This window comes from Hibiscus syriacus, unplaced genomic scaffold, assembly GCF_006381635.1.
Source record: "Hibiscus syriacus cultivar Baekdansim isolate YM2019G1 unplaced genomic scaffold, ASM638163v2 tig00000916_pilon, whole genome shotgun sequence".
Lineage (NCBI taxonomy): Eukaryota > Viridiplantae > Streptophyta > Magnoliopsida > Malvales > Malvaceae > Hibiscus > Hibiscus syriacus.
Window position 1 is genome coordinate 75,251 of NW_024061833.1, and position 17,048 is coordinate 92,298.

Below are 17,048 nucleotides of genomic sequence, written 5' to 3' on the forward strand. Positions count from 1 at the left end.
TCACACCTTTGTAGAGCTTCCAAAAGTTAAATTTGTCCAAGATTAAAGTTTGATGAAGCATGTGACACATTTACATCTTGTTGTTTACACTGTACAAAGCATCCATTAAAGCAGAAATCGAAAGAGCAAAAACAAAAGGTGGTTATGGTGAAATCTTGATATTCTTCCATGGCGAAGAATGTTTTCTTCTGCTCTTCAACTAGCTATAAAAATCATTCCTTATTCTTTCCAATCTTTTTGGATTATGATATATATATTTATTTATTATTATGTCATCATTAATGCTTATTATGCATGTTATTTACCTTGTAATTTATCAAGGAATGAAAGACCCGTCATGGACAGAATAGTGGGGAAGTAGCTGGCTAGGGTTGGCTCTGCTTTGGCCACCTTGATCGAAGGCAATGAAAGAAGGATTATAGAACTCAACGAGCCCATTGTTGCTATTATTCTTGAGGTGGTGAGGACCTTCGTGTCCGCTCTGTGCCTTTAGGGTGTCCTTGATCGAACCACATTGTCTAGGCTGCGTTTGGTAGAAAACTTTCGAGACGACCAGCTCACCTTCTTTCTCTTCTTCGTTGTTCCCCAGATGGTACTGGTGCATCACCCAATTTGTTTTCTCCGGTTTTCTTTGCTTCCCGTAGTTGGTGTAAAGCACCAGAATCTTCTTGTACCCCTTGACCCTTCCGCCGATGAAAACCGGTCTCGTCTTGCCGGTTTTGTGCCACCGGGTCTCGCCACCTTCCGTGTCAGTGTGGACCTTTCTTCGTTTCCTTGTCCCCGTCGTGTACGCCTTGGAGGGCCGGTGAAAGAAGTGGCGAACCAGGCCATCTTTGCTTACTCCTACACAAAAGGACCCGGGTTCTTGTCAACGTCATTGACAAATAATACAAACTAAGATGAAATATTAGGGCTGGTTTAGTTATATTCCTTCATTAATATTGCAAATGGGAAAGGCTACCAGGGTTAGTTGGAAGGTTTTCTTCGTGACCTGTATCTTATGGGAAATGCTTGGTGCCATTAGGTTAGTTGGCAGGTTTCTTCAAACAAGGAGAATGGTTAACCATTTCCATCATTTCAAATTTCAAATGAATTTTCAGAATGTTTTCCCAGACATTATTTGAATTGAAGGGTCTGTTTCGTATTCTGAACTGCGCGCATGAATCATAAAATATACATATTCCGAACACGTATGTGTTAAGATCACCTGGCAACTTCTCAGGATGAGTGTAGCAAATCCCATTCTCTCCTTCAATGGAAGGGATGAATTCATCAATAAGAGGATGAAGCTTACGAGCATCAGACCGCACCTTCCCTTCCAAATGTTCAAGAAGCTCTTGATCAGTTGGATCAAACTTCACTCCAGCTGGTAAACCAGGCAAATCATGGATTCCACCCTATAACATAACAACTTTTCGTATAGATTTTTGCAGGAATATTCAACGAGTAAATGACTAAATGTAACAAAGAGATTCATATATAATGAAGTAGATCAATGAACCTGATCACGATATTTGATCTGATGACCACAGGAAGGGCATGTTCTAAGGAGGCAATCTTTGTGCCTTTGAGCAATCACAGTTTTATGAGACGATGGAGGGGAGCTTCTCTCGATTGTTTGCACATCACTGCAATCATTGCACCAAGTCATTTCCCTTTGCTCTTATCTTTTTCCCATTCCACAATGGAGGAGATCTTTGCTTTTCCTTTCTTTTTTCCTTCGCTGCTACTCCAAAATATAAACGATACTATGCGAAGGAAGAGTAAAAGAGGAAGAGGGAAGGAGAGAGAATTAAAAGGAAATAAAGTTGGCTTGTCTCCTCTAAAGCTTTGGTGATCTTGAGGGTTGAGAAGGGAATTAAATTCTCCTTTCACTTTTTAGCAAATACTTTGCATTCAAATGTCATTGAGTACAACCCATTAAACAAACTCGGTAGTAAAAAAGAGTGTTATTTTTTTCTTGAGTTCTTAAGTTCAAGTAGCAATGTTAATGGAATATTGTGTGATTTAAAAAAATTCTAAATAAATACTACCCTAATAGTATTTACGGGAGGTACCTAAAAAATCTAAAGAGACTAACAAAATTCTCCATTTTCACTTGAGTATTATTGTACCGTAGGTTCCATTCAAAGCAAAAGAAGCAGGGGTTGCTTGGACCATAAGTTAAGGTTTTTGCTTGTGTATCAGCATATGGGAAACTTGTAATACAATAAATGTAGTTTTTATGTCTTTTTGTGTGTGGGTGTGTGTTTTAACCTTTGTCTAAAGGCTGCATTTTTGGATTGTTAAAATAGCTAAGTTGAACATCAAAGAAAGCTAAAACTTAAGAGACCGTATTGAATAATAAGAATAGAGTGGAAATGGGGCAATCGAAGTAATTGGCAGAGCTATATTTCACCACCACAGAGAAAGAGAAAGGTTTAAGGTCCAATGTCACCCTGGAGTATTCATAAAGCTAAAATTGCATTCTAATATTATACACTATAATATATATATATATATATATATATATATATATAAACCCATAATTATATTTCTTCGCCTACACTTCTCATGCAATGCAAGAAACCTCTCCCTTGTCTCCTAATGTCTACATGACAAGATGAGAGCATACCATCTAATTTGATATATACAAGTAACGCTAATTTCATTTTTTTTGGAATATTATTCCCTCACCATTTAGCAATAGAAATCTATATTTTCTAGAACTCAAAACCTTAAATCGAACGAATATTGATGAATATATAAGCATAATCACAATACTATACCTTTAAAATGTATTACATGTCATTATTTATTGATATCTAAAAATCTCACTTTTAAGATTATTTTTATTATAAATTATTTTTTAAAAGAAAAAGTGTAACAAGTTAAATTATAATAACTACAACGAAAATCAATCATTCTAAAACATAATTGAACTCATAAATAGAATATATTTCAAATATACCTCATATATAATTGGGGTTAAATCGACTTCAAATGTAAATAACATATTTACACATGATAAAATTTATATTTAAATTCTCATAATTAAGTCAAAATCTCATTAAAAGCAATGGAATATAAGTAGAATAGCATGAATGTTATTAATAACTAAGACAAAATTTCTACAGAGAGTATATAGAAATTTTCGGCCCCAATTTTAGACATTTCATGGTTAAGTGACTCGTCCGATCCGAGTTGGATTTAAATAGAGAACTTTAGGCTATGGACCGATTCATATAAAATTTAGATTATGAATATAAAAGCAGAAAGCAAGAAGATTTTATTTATGTATGGATTCACGGTATAATTCCAAAACGTGTATCATTATATCTTTATTTAGACTGAATATTAGATCAGTCGTTTAAGTATTTATAATTATGCTCTTCATCAAATTATAAATATAACTTATGGTTTATGCACTTTAACTCTGTGACACTTTAATACCTATGACATATATAATATAATTGGTCACTTAGTTTATTATCATACTCTATAATAACATTGTACATAATATTTGTGTACCTTCAATTATAAATTTTAATCTAATATAATATTATACATGAGTTTTGGTTTATTATACTTTTATCCACAAAATTTAATTTGATTCAGTTTACACATATCACTAATATTATTGTCAACATGACACCAAGTGACGTTTGTATATTGCATATACGCATTATTATATTTATCTAATATAAAAAAGTAGATAAGTGTATTTATTTTTAATTTTATGTATAATTAAATTAAAATCAAAATTATATATATTTCAATCAAATCAATTTTTATATTTAATTACATCCAGTCAAACTTTGTGTATTATAATACACAAAAATAATGTGTAAATTTTTTTCTAAAAATAGTTTAGATTATATATTGACTTACACTCTAATTAAAAATTAAGTTATATTTTATTATAATTCTAGTGATTAAAGATTAATTGGACTTTAAAATTATTTAGTTAAATTTTTTACGGAATACAAATTATTGTTGATCAAGTATTTAGATTTATAAATAGAGAGTATGTCTTAGTCTTTATAATTACGAGAGAAAAATATTTTTGAGAAATATAATCCTTTTTGGTATATTTTTAAGATTTTAGTTGTAGAGATAATCTTGTAGGAAAATTGATAAAGTCTTTTGAGATATATCAAATTTTGGCATATATATTAAATTTTGAGATATTTGGGATATAGTGTATTTCTACTCTATGTTTATAGTGGCTTAGTATTATTTTTCACCCGTGGAGATAAGCAAAACCAAATTACTTTAAATCTCACTTTTTATTTGCTATTTGCTTCATGTTGATTTTAACTTTGTTTATCTTTTTTGCTTATAAATTGTTAACAATTTAAAGTAATGTAAAATGTTAAAAAATTAAAAGATGAAAATATGGTATACATTTAAAATGGTAAAAAAAAATTAAAATAGAGTGTACTAAATTTATTAAATTATATTCAATAATCATTTTGGTAAAACTTTTCAAAACTATAAAATAATCTTTAAATTAATCGAACAACTATAAAATATCAGTAAATTGTATCAAAATGTTACTAAATAATTATTATTTTTTATCAAATTATTACAAATTGACCATATAATTTATCTAACTTTTACAATTATTATAAAACTATAATAATTATTCTGTAACAGTTCTATAAATTTAATGACTATTGTGTAACTTTTACAAAGTAAGTGACCAAAATAATCATTTAAATATAATGCAACAACCTCTAATATACTTTACCTAATTGAATAATATTGTCCAGCTCGTCTCCTTCCGGTCCAAGTAGTTGGAGACAGTTACAACGGTCGCTCTTTCCTTTATGTTATGCTATTTCCTTAAACCCCCTTCCAACGAAATCCCCGCAAATATCGAAATAAAGAACCTGCTAAGTAAAGCTAGAGACGCAATGAGCCTAGTCGCGAAGTTGGCGACGGGAAGCGGCGCGGTAATCTCCCAGACGAAGCCTCCACCCAAGTATCCCAAGAAGAAATATCGGAATTGTTGCGGAAGACGACTATCGGATAGAGCAAAATCGCAACTGATAATTTGAGAAAATAAAAATGAAGATAAAAAGAGACACAAAATTTACGTGGAAAACCCCTAAATAATATAGGGTAAAAACCACAGGTAACGGTAGAAGAATTTCACTATGAGAAAAATAGGAATTACAACCTCTCTCGATCTACCAAGGAGAAAGCAATGATAATTCTCTCTTGATAAAAAGGAGAAAACAACTCTCAAGAAACTCTCTAAATTCTCTCTAGTATTGGAAGAAAGCTAGAATGTTTTGGGATGGTTTTGAAGCTAAATGAGCTAGGGTATTTATAGTTGAAGCTTTAAGGACTAATTTGTAAATACCCTAAAGTTTAGTGACTAAAGTTTATAATTCCCCCTTTCATTTTTTTCAACAAATTGCTGCACCGTTTTGACTATGCATCATTCGGTGCATTTGTTTATTTTTTTTTCTTTCAAATTTCAACTTGCACCTTTCGGTGCATTGAATTTTCTACAATCTCCCACTTGAAGATTTGATTAGAACAATCATATATTCACACCATTCTTTCTACCTTGTACCTTCATGTTGCTTACGTTTCTAACAGGCCACAAGAGGATCGACACCAAGTAAATTTATCAACATTGATCGCCTTTGTCATGAAATCTGCTATGTTGTCTTTGGTATGGATCTTCTGCATATCTACCGTCCCTTCTTCCATCTTTTCACGAATGAAATGGTACTGAACTCGTATGTTCTTTGTCCTTGAATGAAATTCTGGATTTCTTGCTAGATGCAAGGCGCTTTGACTGTCACAAAACATAGAGACATACTCTTGATTGTGCCCAAGCCCCTCCAATAGCATCTTCAACCAAATTGCTTCTTTACTGGCTTGTGTAGCTGCTACATATTCTGCTTCTGTTGTGGGTGTAGCCACAACTGACTGCAATTTTGAAACCCAGCTTACAGCTCCACCAGCAACTTTGAACACATATCCTGTAGTAGATTTGCTTTTATCCAAATCCCCTGCATAGTCAGAATCGACATACCCATTTATAAGTAAGTTTGATCCTCTGTAACATAATGCAACATTTGAGGTCCCTTTGATGTATCTTAGGATCCTCTTTACAATATTCCAATGCTCTTTGCCTGGATTCGCCATGTACCGACTATTCACTCCCACTGCTTGTGCAATGTCTGGTCTTGTGCATATCATAGCAAAAATTAAACTTCTCACTACTGATGCATACGGCACTCTAGACATCTCCATCCTCTATTTTTCACTTCTAGGACTCATACTGGAGGATAATTTGAAGTTAATAGGAAGAGGGGTAGAAATTGGCTTACAATCTTGCATGTTGAATCGTGACAAGACCTTCTTCAAATAATTCTTTTGTGAAAGCCAAATCTTCCTATTACTTCTTTCTCGGTGAATTTGCATCCCTAGAATCTTGTTTGCCGATCCCAAGTCCTTCATTTCAAATTCCCTAGCCAGTTGTGCCTTCAATTCTTCAATATGATATTTGTTGGGTCCTGCAACCAACATGTCATCCACATACAACAACAATATAACAAAATCGTTATCACAATACCTCTTTAAATAAGCACAAGGGTCAGCATTAAGTCCGTTGTATCCAAGGCACATAATGAAGGAATCAAATCTCTTATACCAACACCTCGGCGCCTGCTTTAGACCGTACAGAGATTTGTTCAACCTGCAAACCAAGTTCTTCTTTTCTTTTTCTTCAAAACCTTCAGGCTGGAGCATATAAATTTCTTCTTCAAGATTTCCATGAAGAAAAGCTGTTTTAACATCTAGCTGCTCTAGATGTAAGTCCAATGTAGCACACATTACCAAAACTACTCGAACTGTTGTTAGTCGAACCACAGGAGAAAATATTTCATTGAAATAAATACCTTCTTTTTGAGCATATCCTTTGACCACCAGTCTTGCACGATACCTCTCAACTTGATCGTCACCATTTCGCTTGATTTTGAAGACCCGTTTGTTACCAATTGGCTTCCTTCCTTGTGGTAGTGGCACAAGGTCTCATGTATTATTTTTATGAAGGGCTTCGATTCCTTGTGGTAATCGCCATCATCCACAGTGAAGCATCTGAGCTGTTTATTGCCTCCTGGTATGTTGATGGCTCACCGTCCTCTGTTAAAAGACAGTATGCAATATTACCTTCTATAACATAATCTGAGTGCCAATTAGGACGTCTTCTCAGACGATCTGATTGACGAGTTGTTGGAACTTCAGAATTCTCTGGTTCTTGTTCATCTTGTGTTGGTTCTGCTTCAGAAGAATCTCTTTGTTCAACCTCTTTTTCCACATGTATCTGAGTAGTCTCTGACTTTTCAGCGCTATCATCGTCTTCTTTTCTTTGTAGTTTATCTTCTACAAAGATAACATCTCTACTGATGATCACTTTGAGAGCAGTGGGATCCCACAAGCGATACCCCTTTACTCCATCAGCATACCCCAAGAATTTGCATTTCCTGGATTTTGGATCCAGCTTTGAGATTTCTTGGGAGTTGTACATCACATACACAATACTTCCAAATATATTAAGGTTTGAATAATCAACTGGTTTACCAGTCCACATCTCCATTGGTGTCTTCAGCTCTATTGCAGTTGATGGAGCTCGATTCACCAAATAACAGGCGGTATTGACTGCTTCTGCCCATAATAATTTTTCTAGGCCTGCATCCCTCAACATTGCTCCTGTTCTTTCTAACAAGGTTCTATTCATCCGCTCTGTCACTCCATTTTATTGAGGAGTGTTCGCCACTGTGAACTGTCTTTTGATGCCTTCTTTCCTGTAAAAGTCATCAAATTCTTCGCTTGTGTATTCTCCTCCATTATCTGTTCTGAAACACTTGATCTTATTTCTAGAATCAAGTTCCACCCACGCTTTAAAGTTTTTGAAAGTGGAAAACACATCTGACTTCTTCTTAATAGGGTACACCCAACATCTCCTGGAGTAGTCATCAATAAATGAGACAAAGTATTTTGCTCCGCCTAGGGATGTAACTGGTGCTTGCCATACGTCCGAGTGAACCAATTCTAGAACACTTTTGCCTCTAGAATTTGATGTGTTGAATTTCAACCGGTGCTGCTTACTTGTTATGCAATGCTTACACAAAGGAAGTGATACCTTTGTTAAGCCTGGAAGTAGCTTTTCCTACACAAGGACTTTCATTCCTTATTCTGACATGTTTCCAAATTTCTGATGCCATAGCATTGCCGAATCTGAACTTCATGAGGCAACAGAGGCTTCTGCTTCTACCAAAGTATCTCCCTTCAGCATGTACAAGTTTGCAGCTATCTTTTCACCTTTCAGCACCACAAGCGCTCCACGGAACACATTCATGATTCCTTTTCGTGTTTCAATCTTGCTTGCATTATTATCCAACAATCCGTAGGATAATAAATTTTTCTTCAGGTCTTTCACGTGTCGCACATCTCGATCAACTTTAATTGTTCCATCATACATCTTCAATTTGATGGTTCCCACGCCAATGATCTCTAAGGAATGATCATTGCAACTATACACAGATCCTCCTGAGACAGGTTCATAATGATAGAACCATTCTCTTCTTGATGTCATGTGATATGTTGCTCCCGAATCAATGAGCCATATGTCTGCATATCTCTTTCTACCTTCCACTGTGGTTGACGCTTCACAATATAGAGCATCTCCATCATCTGAAGTGTTTGCGGTATTGCCTTGTGGATTGGAGTTTTTATTTAGACTCCAACAATCCTTCTTCAAATGACCCTTCTTTCCACAATTGTAACACTTTAAATTCTTTTTTCTCCTCGACTTCGATCTACCATATTTATGACTGCTGCTTTGGCCACGTTCTGTTGATCTCCCTCTCATCGTTGTCATCGTTGTCAATGCTTCTGCTTGTTGCAGATTTACTTGTCTGTCTTCCTTGTTCTTGCGCCTATTTTCTTCTTGTAGAATAGCAGCTGCAACGTCATCGAAGACTAGACTGGTGACATTACTATTTGTCAAGTTGATGATGAGTTGATCATACGAATCCGGTAGACTTTGAAGTAGAAGTTCAGCACGTTCTTGTTCTCTTATTTTACAGCTTAAGGATGTAAGTTGAGAAAATAAAGTGTTCAGCGTGTTTAAGTGCTCCGTCACCGAAGTAGATTCTGGCATCCGAAGAGTGTACAATTTCCTCTTAAGGAAAATTTTATTGTGCAACGATGTGGCCTCATACAATTTAGTGAGATGATCCCATATCTCCTTAGATGTCTTCTTCTCCTCTATGCTTGATAATACTTCATCTGCTAATGCTAGATGAAAGTTTGCCATAGTATTTCCGTCCATCTCGTTCCATTTGTTGTCATCTGCGAAATCCACCGGCCTTTCATTGATAGCCGCTAGACACCCGTCTTTCCTCAGGATGGCCTTCATCTTCAATTTCCACAGTGAGAAATTTCTCCCATTGAATTTTTCAATATCAAATTTTGTTGCCAAAGCTTCTATTATTGATAGCTCCCACTATTTCACTATCGTGAATAGTTCTCTAGAACCTCAAAGAATGGGTAATACCTTCTTATTTTCTTATGTTGGAGGATCTACCTTTTGGTGGCAACCACAAAGACAATAAGCAGATATTATACACTCAGATCTAGCTCTGATACCAATTATTGCGAAAGACGGCTATCAGATAGAGCAAAATCGCAACTGATAATTTGAGAAAATAAAAATGAAGATAAAAAGAGACATAAAATTTACGTGGAAAACCCCTAAATAATATAGGGTAAAAACCACAGGCAACGGTAGAAGAATTTCACTATGAGAAAAATAGGAATTACAACCTCTCTCGATCTACCAAGGAGAAAACAATGATAATTCTCTCTTGATAAAAAGGAGAAAACAACTCTCAAGAAACTCTCTAAATTCTCTCTAATATTGGAAGAAAGCTAGAATGCTTTGGGATGGTTTTGAAGCTAAATGAGCTAGGGTATTTATAGTTGAAGCTTTAAGGACTAATTTTTAAATACCCTAAAGTTTAGTGACTAAAGTTTATAATTTCCCCTTTTATTTTTTTCAACAAATTGCTGCACCTTTTTGACTATGCATCATTCGGTGCATTTGTTTATTTTTTTTTTCTTTCAAATTTCAACTTGCACCTTTCGGTGCATTGAATTTTCTACAATCTCCCACTTGAAGATTTGATTAGAACAATCATATCTTCACACCATTCTTTCTACCTTGTACCTTCATGTTGCTTATGTTTCTAACAAGCCACAAGAGGATCTACACCAAGTAAATTTATCAACATTGATCGCCTTTGTCATGAAATCTGCTATGTTGTCTTTGGTATGGATCTTCTGCATATCTACCGTCCCTTCTTCCACCTTTTCACGAATGAAATGGTACTGAACTCGTATGTGCTTTGTCCTTGAATGAAATTCTGGATTTTTTGCTAGATGCAAGGCGCTTTGACTGTCACAAAATAGAGAGACATACTCTTAATTGTGCCCAAGCCCCTCCAATAGCATCTTCAACCAAATTGCTTCTTTACTGGCTTGTGTAGCTTCTACATATTCTGCTTCTGTTGTGGATGTAGCCACAACTGACTGCAATTTTGAAACCCAGCTTACAGCTCCACCAGCAACTTTGAACACATATCATGTAGTAGATTTGCTTTTATCCAAATCCCCTGCATAGTCAGAATCGACATACCCATTTATAAGTAAGTTTGATCCTCTGTAACATAATGCAACATTTGAGGTCCCTTTGATGTATCTTAGGATCCTCTTTACAATATTCCAATGCTCTTTGCCAAGATTCGCCATGTACTGACTATTCACTCCCACTGCTTGTGCAATGTCTGGTCTTATGCATATCATAGCAAACATTAAACTTCCCACTGCTGATGCATACGGCACTCGAGACATCTCCATCCTCTCTTTTTCACTGCTAGGACTCATAGTGGAGGATAATTTGAAGTTAATAGGAAGAGGGGTAGAAATTGGCTTACAATCTTGCATGTTGAATCGTGACAAGACCTTCTTCAAATAATTCTTTTGTGAAAACCAAATCTTCCTATTACTTCTGTCTCAGTGAATTTGCATCCCTAGAATCTTGTTTGTCGATCCCAAGTCCTTCATTTCAAATTCCCTAGCCAGTTGTGCCTTCAATTCTTCAATATGATCTTTGTTGGGTCCTGCAACCAACATGTCATCCACATACAACAACAATATAACAAAATCGTTATCACCAGACCTCTTGAAATAAGCACAAGGGTCAGCATTAAGTCCGTTGTATCCAAGGCACATAATGAAGGAATCAAATCTCTTATACCAACACCTCGGCGCCTGCTTTAGACCGTACAGAGATTTGTTCAACCTGCAAACCAAGTTCTTCTTTTCTTTTTCTTCAAAACCTTCAGGCTGGAGCATATAAATTTCTTCTTCAAGATTTCCATGAAGAAAAGCTGTTTTAACATCTAGCTGCTCTAGATGTAAGTCCAATGTATCACACATTACCAAAACTACTCGAACTGTTGTTAGTCGAACCACAGGAGAAAATATTTCATTGAAATCAATACCTTCTTTTTGAGCATATCCTTTGACCACCAGTCTTGCACGATACCTCTCAACTTGATCGTCACCATTTCGCTTGATTTTGAAGACCCATTTGTTACCAATTGGCTTCATTCCTTGTGGTAGTGGCACAAGGTCCCATGTATTATTTTTATGAAGGGCTTCGATTTCTTCTTGTATCGCCATCATCCACAGTGAAGCATCTGAGCTGTTTATTGCCTCCTGGTATGTTGATGGCTCACCGTCCTCTGTTAAAAGACAGTATGCAATATTACCTTCTATAACATAATCTGAGTGCCAATTAGGACGTCTTCTCAGACGATCTGATTGACGAGTTGTTGGAACTTCAGAATTCTCTGGTTCTTGTTCATCTTGTGCTGGTTCTGCTTCAGAAGAATCTCATTGTACAACCTCTTTTTCTACATGTATCTGAGTAGTATCTGACTTTTCAGCGCTATCATCGTCTTCTTTTCTTTGTAGTTTATCTTCTACAAAGATAACATCTCTACTGATGATCACTTTGAGAGCAGTGGGATCCCACAAGCGATACCCCTTTACTCCATCAGCATACCCCAAGAATTTGCATTTCCTGGATTTTGGATCCAGCTTTGAGATTTCTTGGGAGTTGTACATCACATACACAATATTTCCAAATATATTAAGGTTTGAATAATCAGCTGGTTTACCAGTCCACATCTCCATTGGTGTCTTCAGCTCTATTGCAGTTGATGGAGCTCGATTCACCAAATAACAGGCGGTATTGACTGCTTCTGCCCAGAATAATTTTTCTAGGCCTACATCCCTCAACATTGCTCTTGTTCTTTCTAACAAGGTTCTATTCATCCGCTCTGTCACTCCATTTTGTTGAGGAGTGTTCGCCACTGTGAACTGTCTTTTGATGCCTTCTTTCCTGTAAAAGTCATCAAATTCTTCGCTTGTGTATTCTCCTCTATTATCTGTTCTGAAACACTTGATCTTATTTCTAGAATCAAGTTCCACCCACGCTTTAAAGTTTTTGAATGTGGAAAACACATCTGACTTCTTCTTAATAGGGTACACCCAACATCTCCTGGAGTAGTCATCAATAAATGAGACAAAGTATTTTGCTCCGCCTAGGGATGTAACTGGTGCTTGCCATACGTCCGAGTGAACCAATTCTAGAACACTTTTGCCTCTAGAATTTGATGTGTTGAATTTCAACCGGTGTTGCTTACTTGTTATGCAATGCTCACACAAAGGAAGTGATACCTTTGTTAAGCTTGGAAGTAGCTTTTCCTACACAAGGACTTTCATTCCTTATTCTGACATGTTTCCAAATTTCTGATGCCATAGCATTGCCGAATCTGAACTTCATGAGGCAACAGAGGCTTCTGCTTCTACCAAAGTATCTCCCTTCAGCATGTACAAGTTTGCAGCTATTTTTTCACCTTTCAGCACCACAAGCGCTCCACGGAACACCTTCATGATTCCTTTTCGTGTTTCAATCTTGCTTGCATTATTATCCAACAATCCGTAGGATAATAAATTTTTCTTCAGGTCTTTCACGTGTCGCACATCTCGATCAACTTTAATTGTTCCATCATACATCTTCAATTTGATGGTTCCCACGCCAATGATCTCTAATGAATGATCATTGCAACTATACACAGATCCTCCTGAGACAGGTTCATAATGATAGAACCATTCTCTTCTTGATGTCATGTGATATGTTGCTCCCGAATCAATGAGCCATATGTCTGCATATCTCTTTCTACCTTCCACTATGGTTGACGCTTCACAATATAGAGCATCTCCATCATCTGAAGTGTTTGCGGTATTGCCTTGTGGATTGGAGTTTTTATTTAGACTCCAACAATCCTTCTTCAAATGACCCTTCTTTCCACAATTGTAACACTTTAAATTCTTTTTTCTCCTCGACTTCGATCTACCATATTTGTGACTGCTGCTTTGGCCACGTTCTGTTGATCTCCCTCTCATCGTTGTCATCGTTGTCAATGCTTCTGCTTGTTGCAGATTTACTTGTCTGTCTTCCTTGTTCTTGCGCCGATTTTCTTCTTGTAGAACAGCAGCTACAACGTCATCGAAGACTAGACTGGTGACATTACTATTTGTCAAGTTGATGATGAGTTGATCATACGAATCCGGTAGACTTTGAAGTAGAAGTTCAACACGTTCTTGTTCTCCTATTTTACATCTTAAGGATGTAAGTTGAGAAAATAAAATGTTCAGCGTGTTTAAGTGCTCCGTCACTGAAGTAGATTCTGGCATCCGAAGAGTGTACAATTTCCTCTTAAGGAAAATTTTATTGGGCAACGATGTGGCCTCATACAATTTAGTGAGATGATCACATATCTCCTTAGATGTCTTCTTCTCCTCTATGCTTGATAATACTTCATCTGCTAATGCTAGATGAAAGTTTGCCATAGCATTTCCGTCCATCTCGTTCCATTTGTTGTCATCTGCGAAATCCACCGGCCTTTCATTGATAGCCGCTAGACACCCGTCTTTCCTCAGGATGGCCTTCATCTTCAATTTCCACAGTGAGAAATTTCTCCCATTGAATTTTTCAATATCAAATTTTGTTGCCAAAGCTTCTATTATTGATAGCTCCCACTATTTCACTTTCGTGAATAGTTCTCTAGAACCTCAAAGAATGGGTAATACCTTCTTATTTTCTTATGTTGGAGGATCCACCTTTTGGTGGCAACCACAAAGACAATAAGCAGATATTATACACTCAGATCTAGCTCTGATACCAATTATTGCGGAAGACAGCTATCAGATAGAGCAAAATCGCAACTGATAATTTGAGAAAATAAAAATGAAGATAAAAAGAGACACAAAATTTACGTGGAAAACCCCTAAATAATATAGGGTAAAAACCACAGGCAACGGTAGAAGAATTTCACTATGAGAAAAATAGGAATTACAACCTCTCTCGATCTACCAAGGAGAAAACAATGATAATTCTCTCTTGATAAAAAGGAGAAAACAACTCTCAAGAAACTCTCTAAATTCTCTCTAGTATTGGAAGAAAGCTAGAATGCTTTGGGATGGTTTTGAAGCTAAATGAGCTAGGGTATTTATAGTTGAAGCTTTAAGGACTAATTTTTAAATACCCTAAAGTTTAGTGACTAAAGTTTATAATTTCCCCTTTTATTTTTTTCAACAAATTGCTGCACCTTTTTGACTATGCATCATTCGGTGCATTTGTTTATTTTTTTTTCTTTCAAATTTCAACTTGCACCTTTCGGTGCATTGAATTTTCTACAATCTCCCACTTGAAGATTTGATTAGAACAATCATATCTTCACACCATTCTTTCTACCTTGTACCTTCATGTTGCTTATGTTTCTAACAGGCCATAAGAGGATCTACACCAAGTAAATTTATCAACATTGATCGCCTTTGTCATGAAATCTGCTATGTTGTCTTTGGTATGGATCATCTGCATATCTACCGTCCCTTCTTCCACCTTTTCATGAATGAAATGGTACTGAACTCGTATGTGCTTTGTCCTTGAATGAAATTCTGGATTTTTTGCTAGATGCAAGGCGCTTTGACTGTCACAAAATAGAGAGACATACTCTTAATTGTGCCCAAGCCCCTCCAATAGCATCTTCAACCAAATTGCTTCTTTACTGGCTTGTGTAGCTTCTACATATTCTGCTTCTGTTGTGGATGTAGCCACAACTGACTGCAATTTTGAAACCCAGCTTACAGCTCCACCAGCAACTTTGAACACATATCATGTAGTAGATTTGTTTTTATCCAAATCCCCTGCATAGTCAGAATCGACATACCCATTTATAAGTAAGTTTGATCCTCTGTAGCATAATGCAACATTTGAGGTCCCTTTGATGTATCTTAGGATCCTCTTTACAATATTCCAATGCTCTTTGCCTGGATTCGCCATGTACTGACTATTCACTCCCACTGCTTGTGCAATGTCTGGTCTTGTGCATATCATAGCAAACATTAAACTTCCCACTGCTGATGCATACGGCACTCGAGACATCTCCATCCTCTCTTTTTCACTGCTAGGACTCATACTGGAGGATAATTTGAAGTTAATAGGAAGAGGGGTAGAAATTGGCTTACAATCTTGCATGCTGAATCGTGACAAGACCTTCTTCAAATAATTCTTTTGTGAAAACCAAATCTTCCTATTACTTCTGTCTTAGTGAATTTGCATCCCTAGAATCTTGTTTGCCGATCCCAAGTCCTTCATTTCAAATTCCCTAGCCAGTTGTGCCTTCAATTCTTCAATATGATCTTTGTTGGGTCCTGCAACCAACATGTCATCCACATACAACAACAATATAACAAAATCGTTATCACCAGACCTCTTGAAATAAGCACAAGGGTCAGCATTAAGTCCGTTGTATCCAAGGCACATAATGAAGGAATCAAATCTCTTATACCAACACCTCGGCGCCTGCTTTAGACCGTACAGAGATTTGTTCAACCTGCAAACCAAGTTCTTCTTTTCTTTTTCTTCAAAACCTTCAGGCTGGAGCATATAAATTTCTTCTTCAAGATTTCCATGAAGAAAAGCTGTTTTAACATCTAGCTGCTCTAGATGTAAGTCCAATGTATCACACATTACCAAAACTACTCGAATTGTTGTTAGTCGAACCACAGGAGAAAATATTTCATTGAAATCAATACCTTCTTTTTGAGCATATCATTTGACCACCAGTATTGCACGATACCTCTCAACTTGATCGTCACCATTTCGCTTGATTTTGAAGACCCATTTGTTACCAATTGGCTTCCTTCCTTGTGGTAGTGGCACAAGGTCCCATGTATTATTTTTATGAAGGGCTTCGATTTCTTCTTGTATCGCCATCATCCACAGTGAAGCATCTGAGCTGTTTATTGCCTCCTGGTATGTTGATAGCTCACCGTCCTCTGTTAAAAGACAGTATGCAATATTACCTTCTATAACATAATCTGAGTGCCAATTAGGACGTCTTCTCACACGATCTGATTGACGAGTTATTAGAGCTTCAGAATTCTCTGGTTCTTGTTCATCTTGTGTTGGTTCTGCTTCAGAAGAATCTCCTTGTTCAACCTCTTTTTCCACATGTATCTGAGTAGTCTCTGACTTTTCAGCGCTATCGTCGTCTTCTTTTCTTTGTAGTTTATCTTCTACAAAGATAACATCTCTACTGATGATCACTTTGAGAGCAGTGAGATCCCACAAGCGATACCTCTTTACTCCATCAGCATACCCCAAGAATTTGCATTTCCTGGATTTTGGATCCAGCTTTGAGATTTCTTGGGAGTTGTACATCACATACACAATAATTCCAAATATATTGAGGTTTGAATAATCAGTTGGTTTACCAGTCCACATCTCCATTGGTGTCTTCAGCTCTATTGCAGTTGATGGAGCTCGATTCACCAAATAACAGGTGGTATTGACTGCTTCTGCCCATAATAATTTTTTTAGGCCTGCATCCCTCAACATTGCTCCT

General features: G+C 36.5%; 1 protein-coding gene and 1 long non-coding RNA gene across 3 annotated transcripts in view; one reads left to right on the forward strand and one right to left on the reverse strand.

Annotated features, from left to right (window-relative positions):
* LOC120117275 overlaps positions 1-17,048 on the forward strand; it is a 24,773-nt gene continuing 7,725 nt past the window's right edge. The window contains exons 1-2 of the long non-coding RNA XR_005515609.1: positions 1-138; positions 9,112-9,119. This is a non-coding gene — a long non-coding RNA (uncharacterized LOC120117275). The remainder of the gene's footprint in view (positions 139-9,111; positions 9,120-17,048) is intronic.
* LOC120117235 (NAC domain-containing protein 73-like) lies at positions 23-1,889 on the reverse strand. 2 transcript variants are annotated; one of them, XM_039137532.1, is made up of 4 exons: positions 1,825-1,889; positions 1,520-1,722; positions 1,208-1,397; positions 23-843 (listed from the first exon to the last, which is right to left on the reverse strand). In XM_039137532.1, exons 2-4 carry the CDS (start codon positions 1,649-1,651, stop codon positions 317-319), a joined length of 849 nt encoding a protein of 282 aa, XP_038993463.1. In that variant the 5' UTR covers positions 1,652-1,722; positions 1,825-1,889; the 3' UTR covers positions 23-316. The 2 variants fall into 2 exon arrangements, with proteins under 2 accessions (XP_038993463.1, XP_038993456.1); XM_039137525.1 differs by having other exon boundaries at positions 1,502-1,722.

Excerpts from the sequence above, each read along its gene's own strand:
- LOC120117235 (XM_039137525.1), bottom strand. The coding sequence starts at position 1,651 with ATGACTTGGTGCAATGATTGCAGTGATGTGCAAACAATCGAGAGAAGC. Across the intron at positions 1,398-1,501 it reads AGATCAAATATCGTGATCAG|GGTGGAATCCATGATTTGCC; the intron begins GTTCATTGATCT and ends GTTATGTTATAG. Across the intron at positions 844-1,207 it reads TCATCCTGAGAAGTTGCCAG|GAGTAAGCAAAGATGGCCTG; the intron begins GTGATCTTAACA and ends CCTTTTGTGTAG.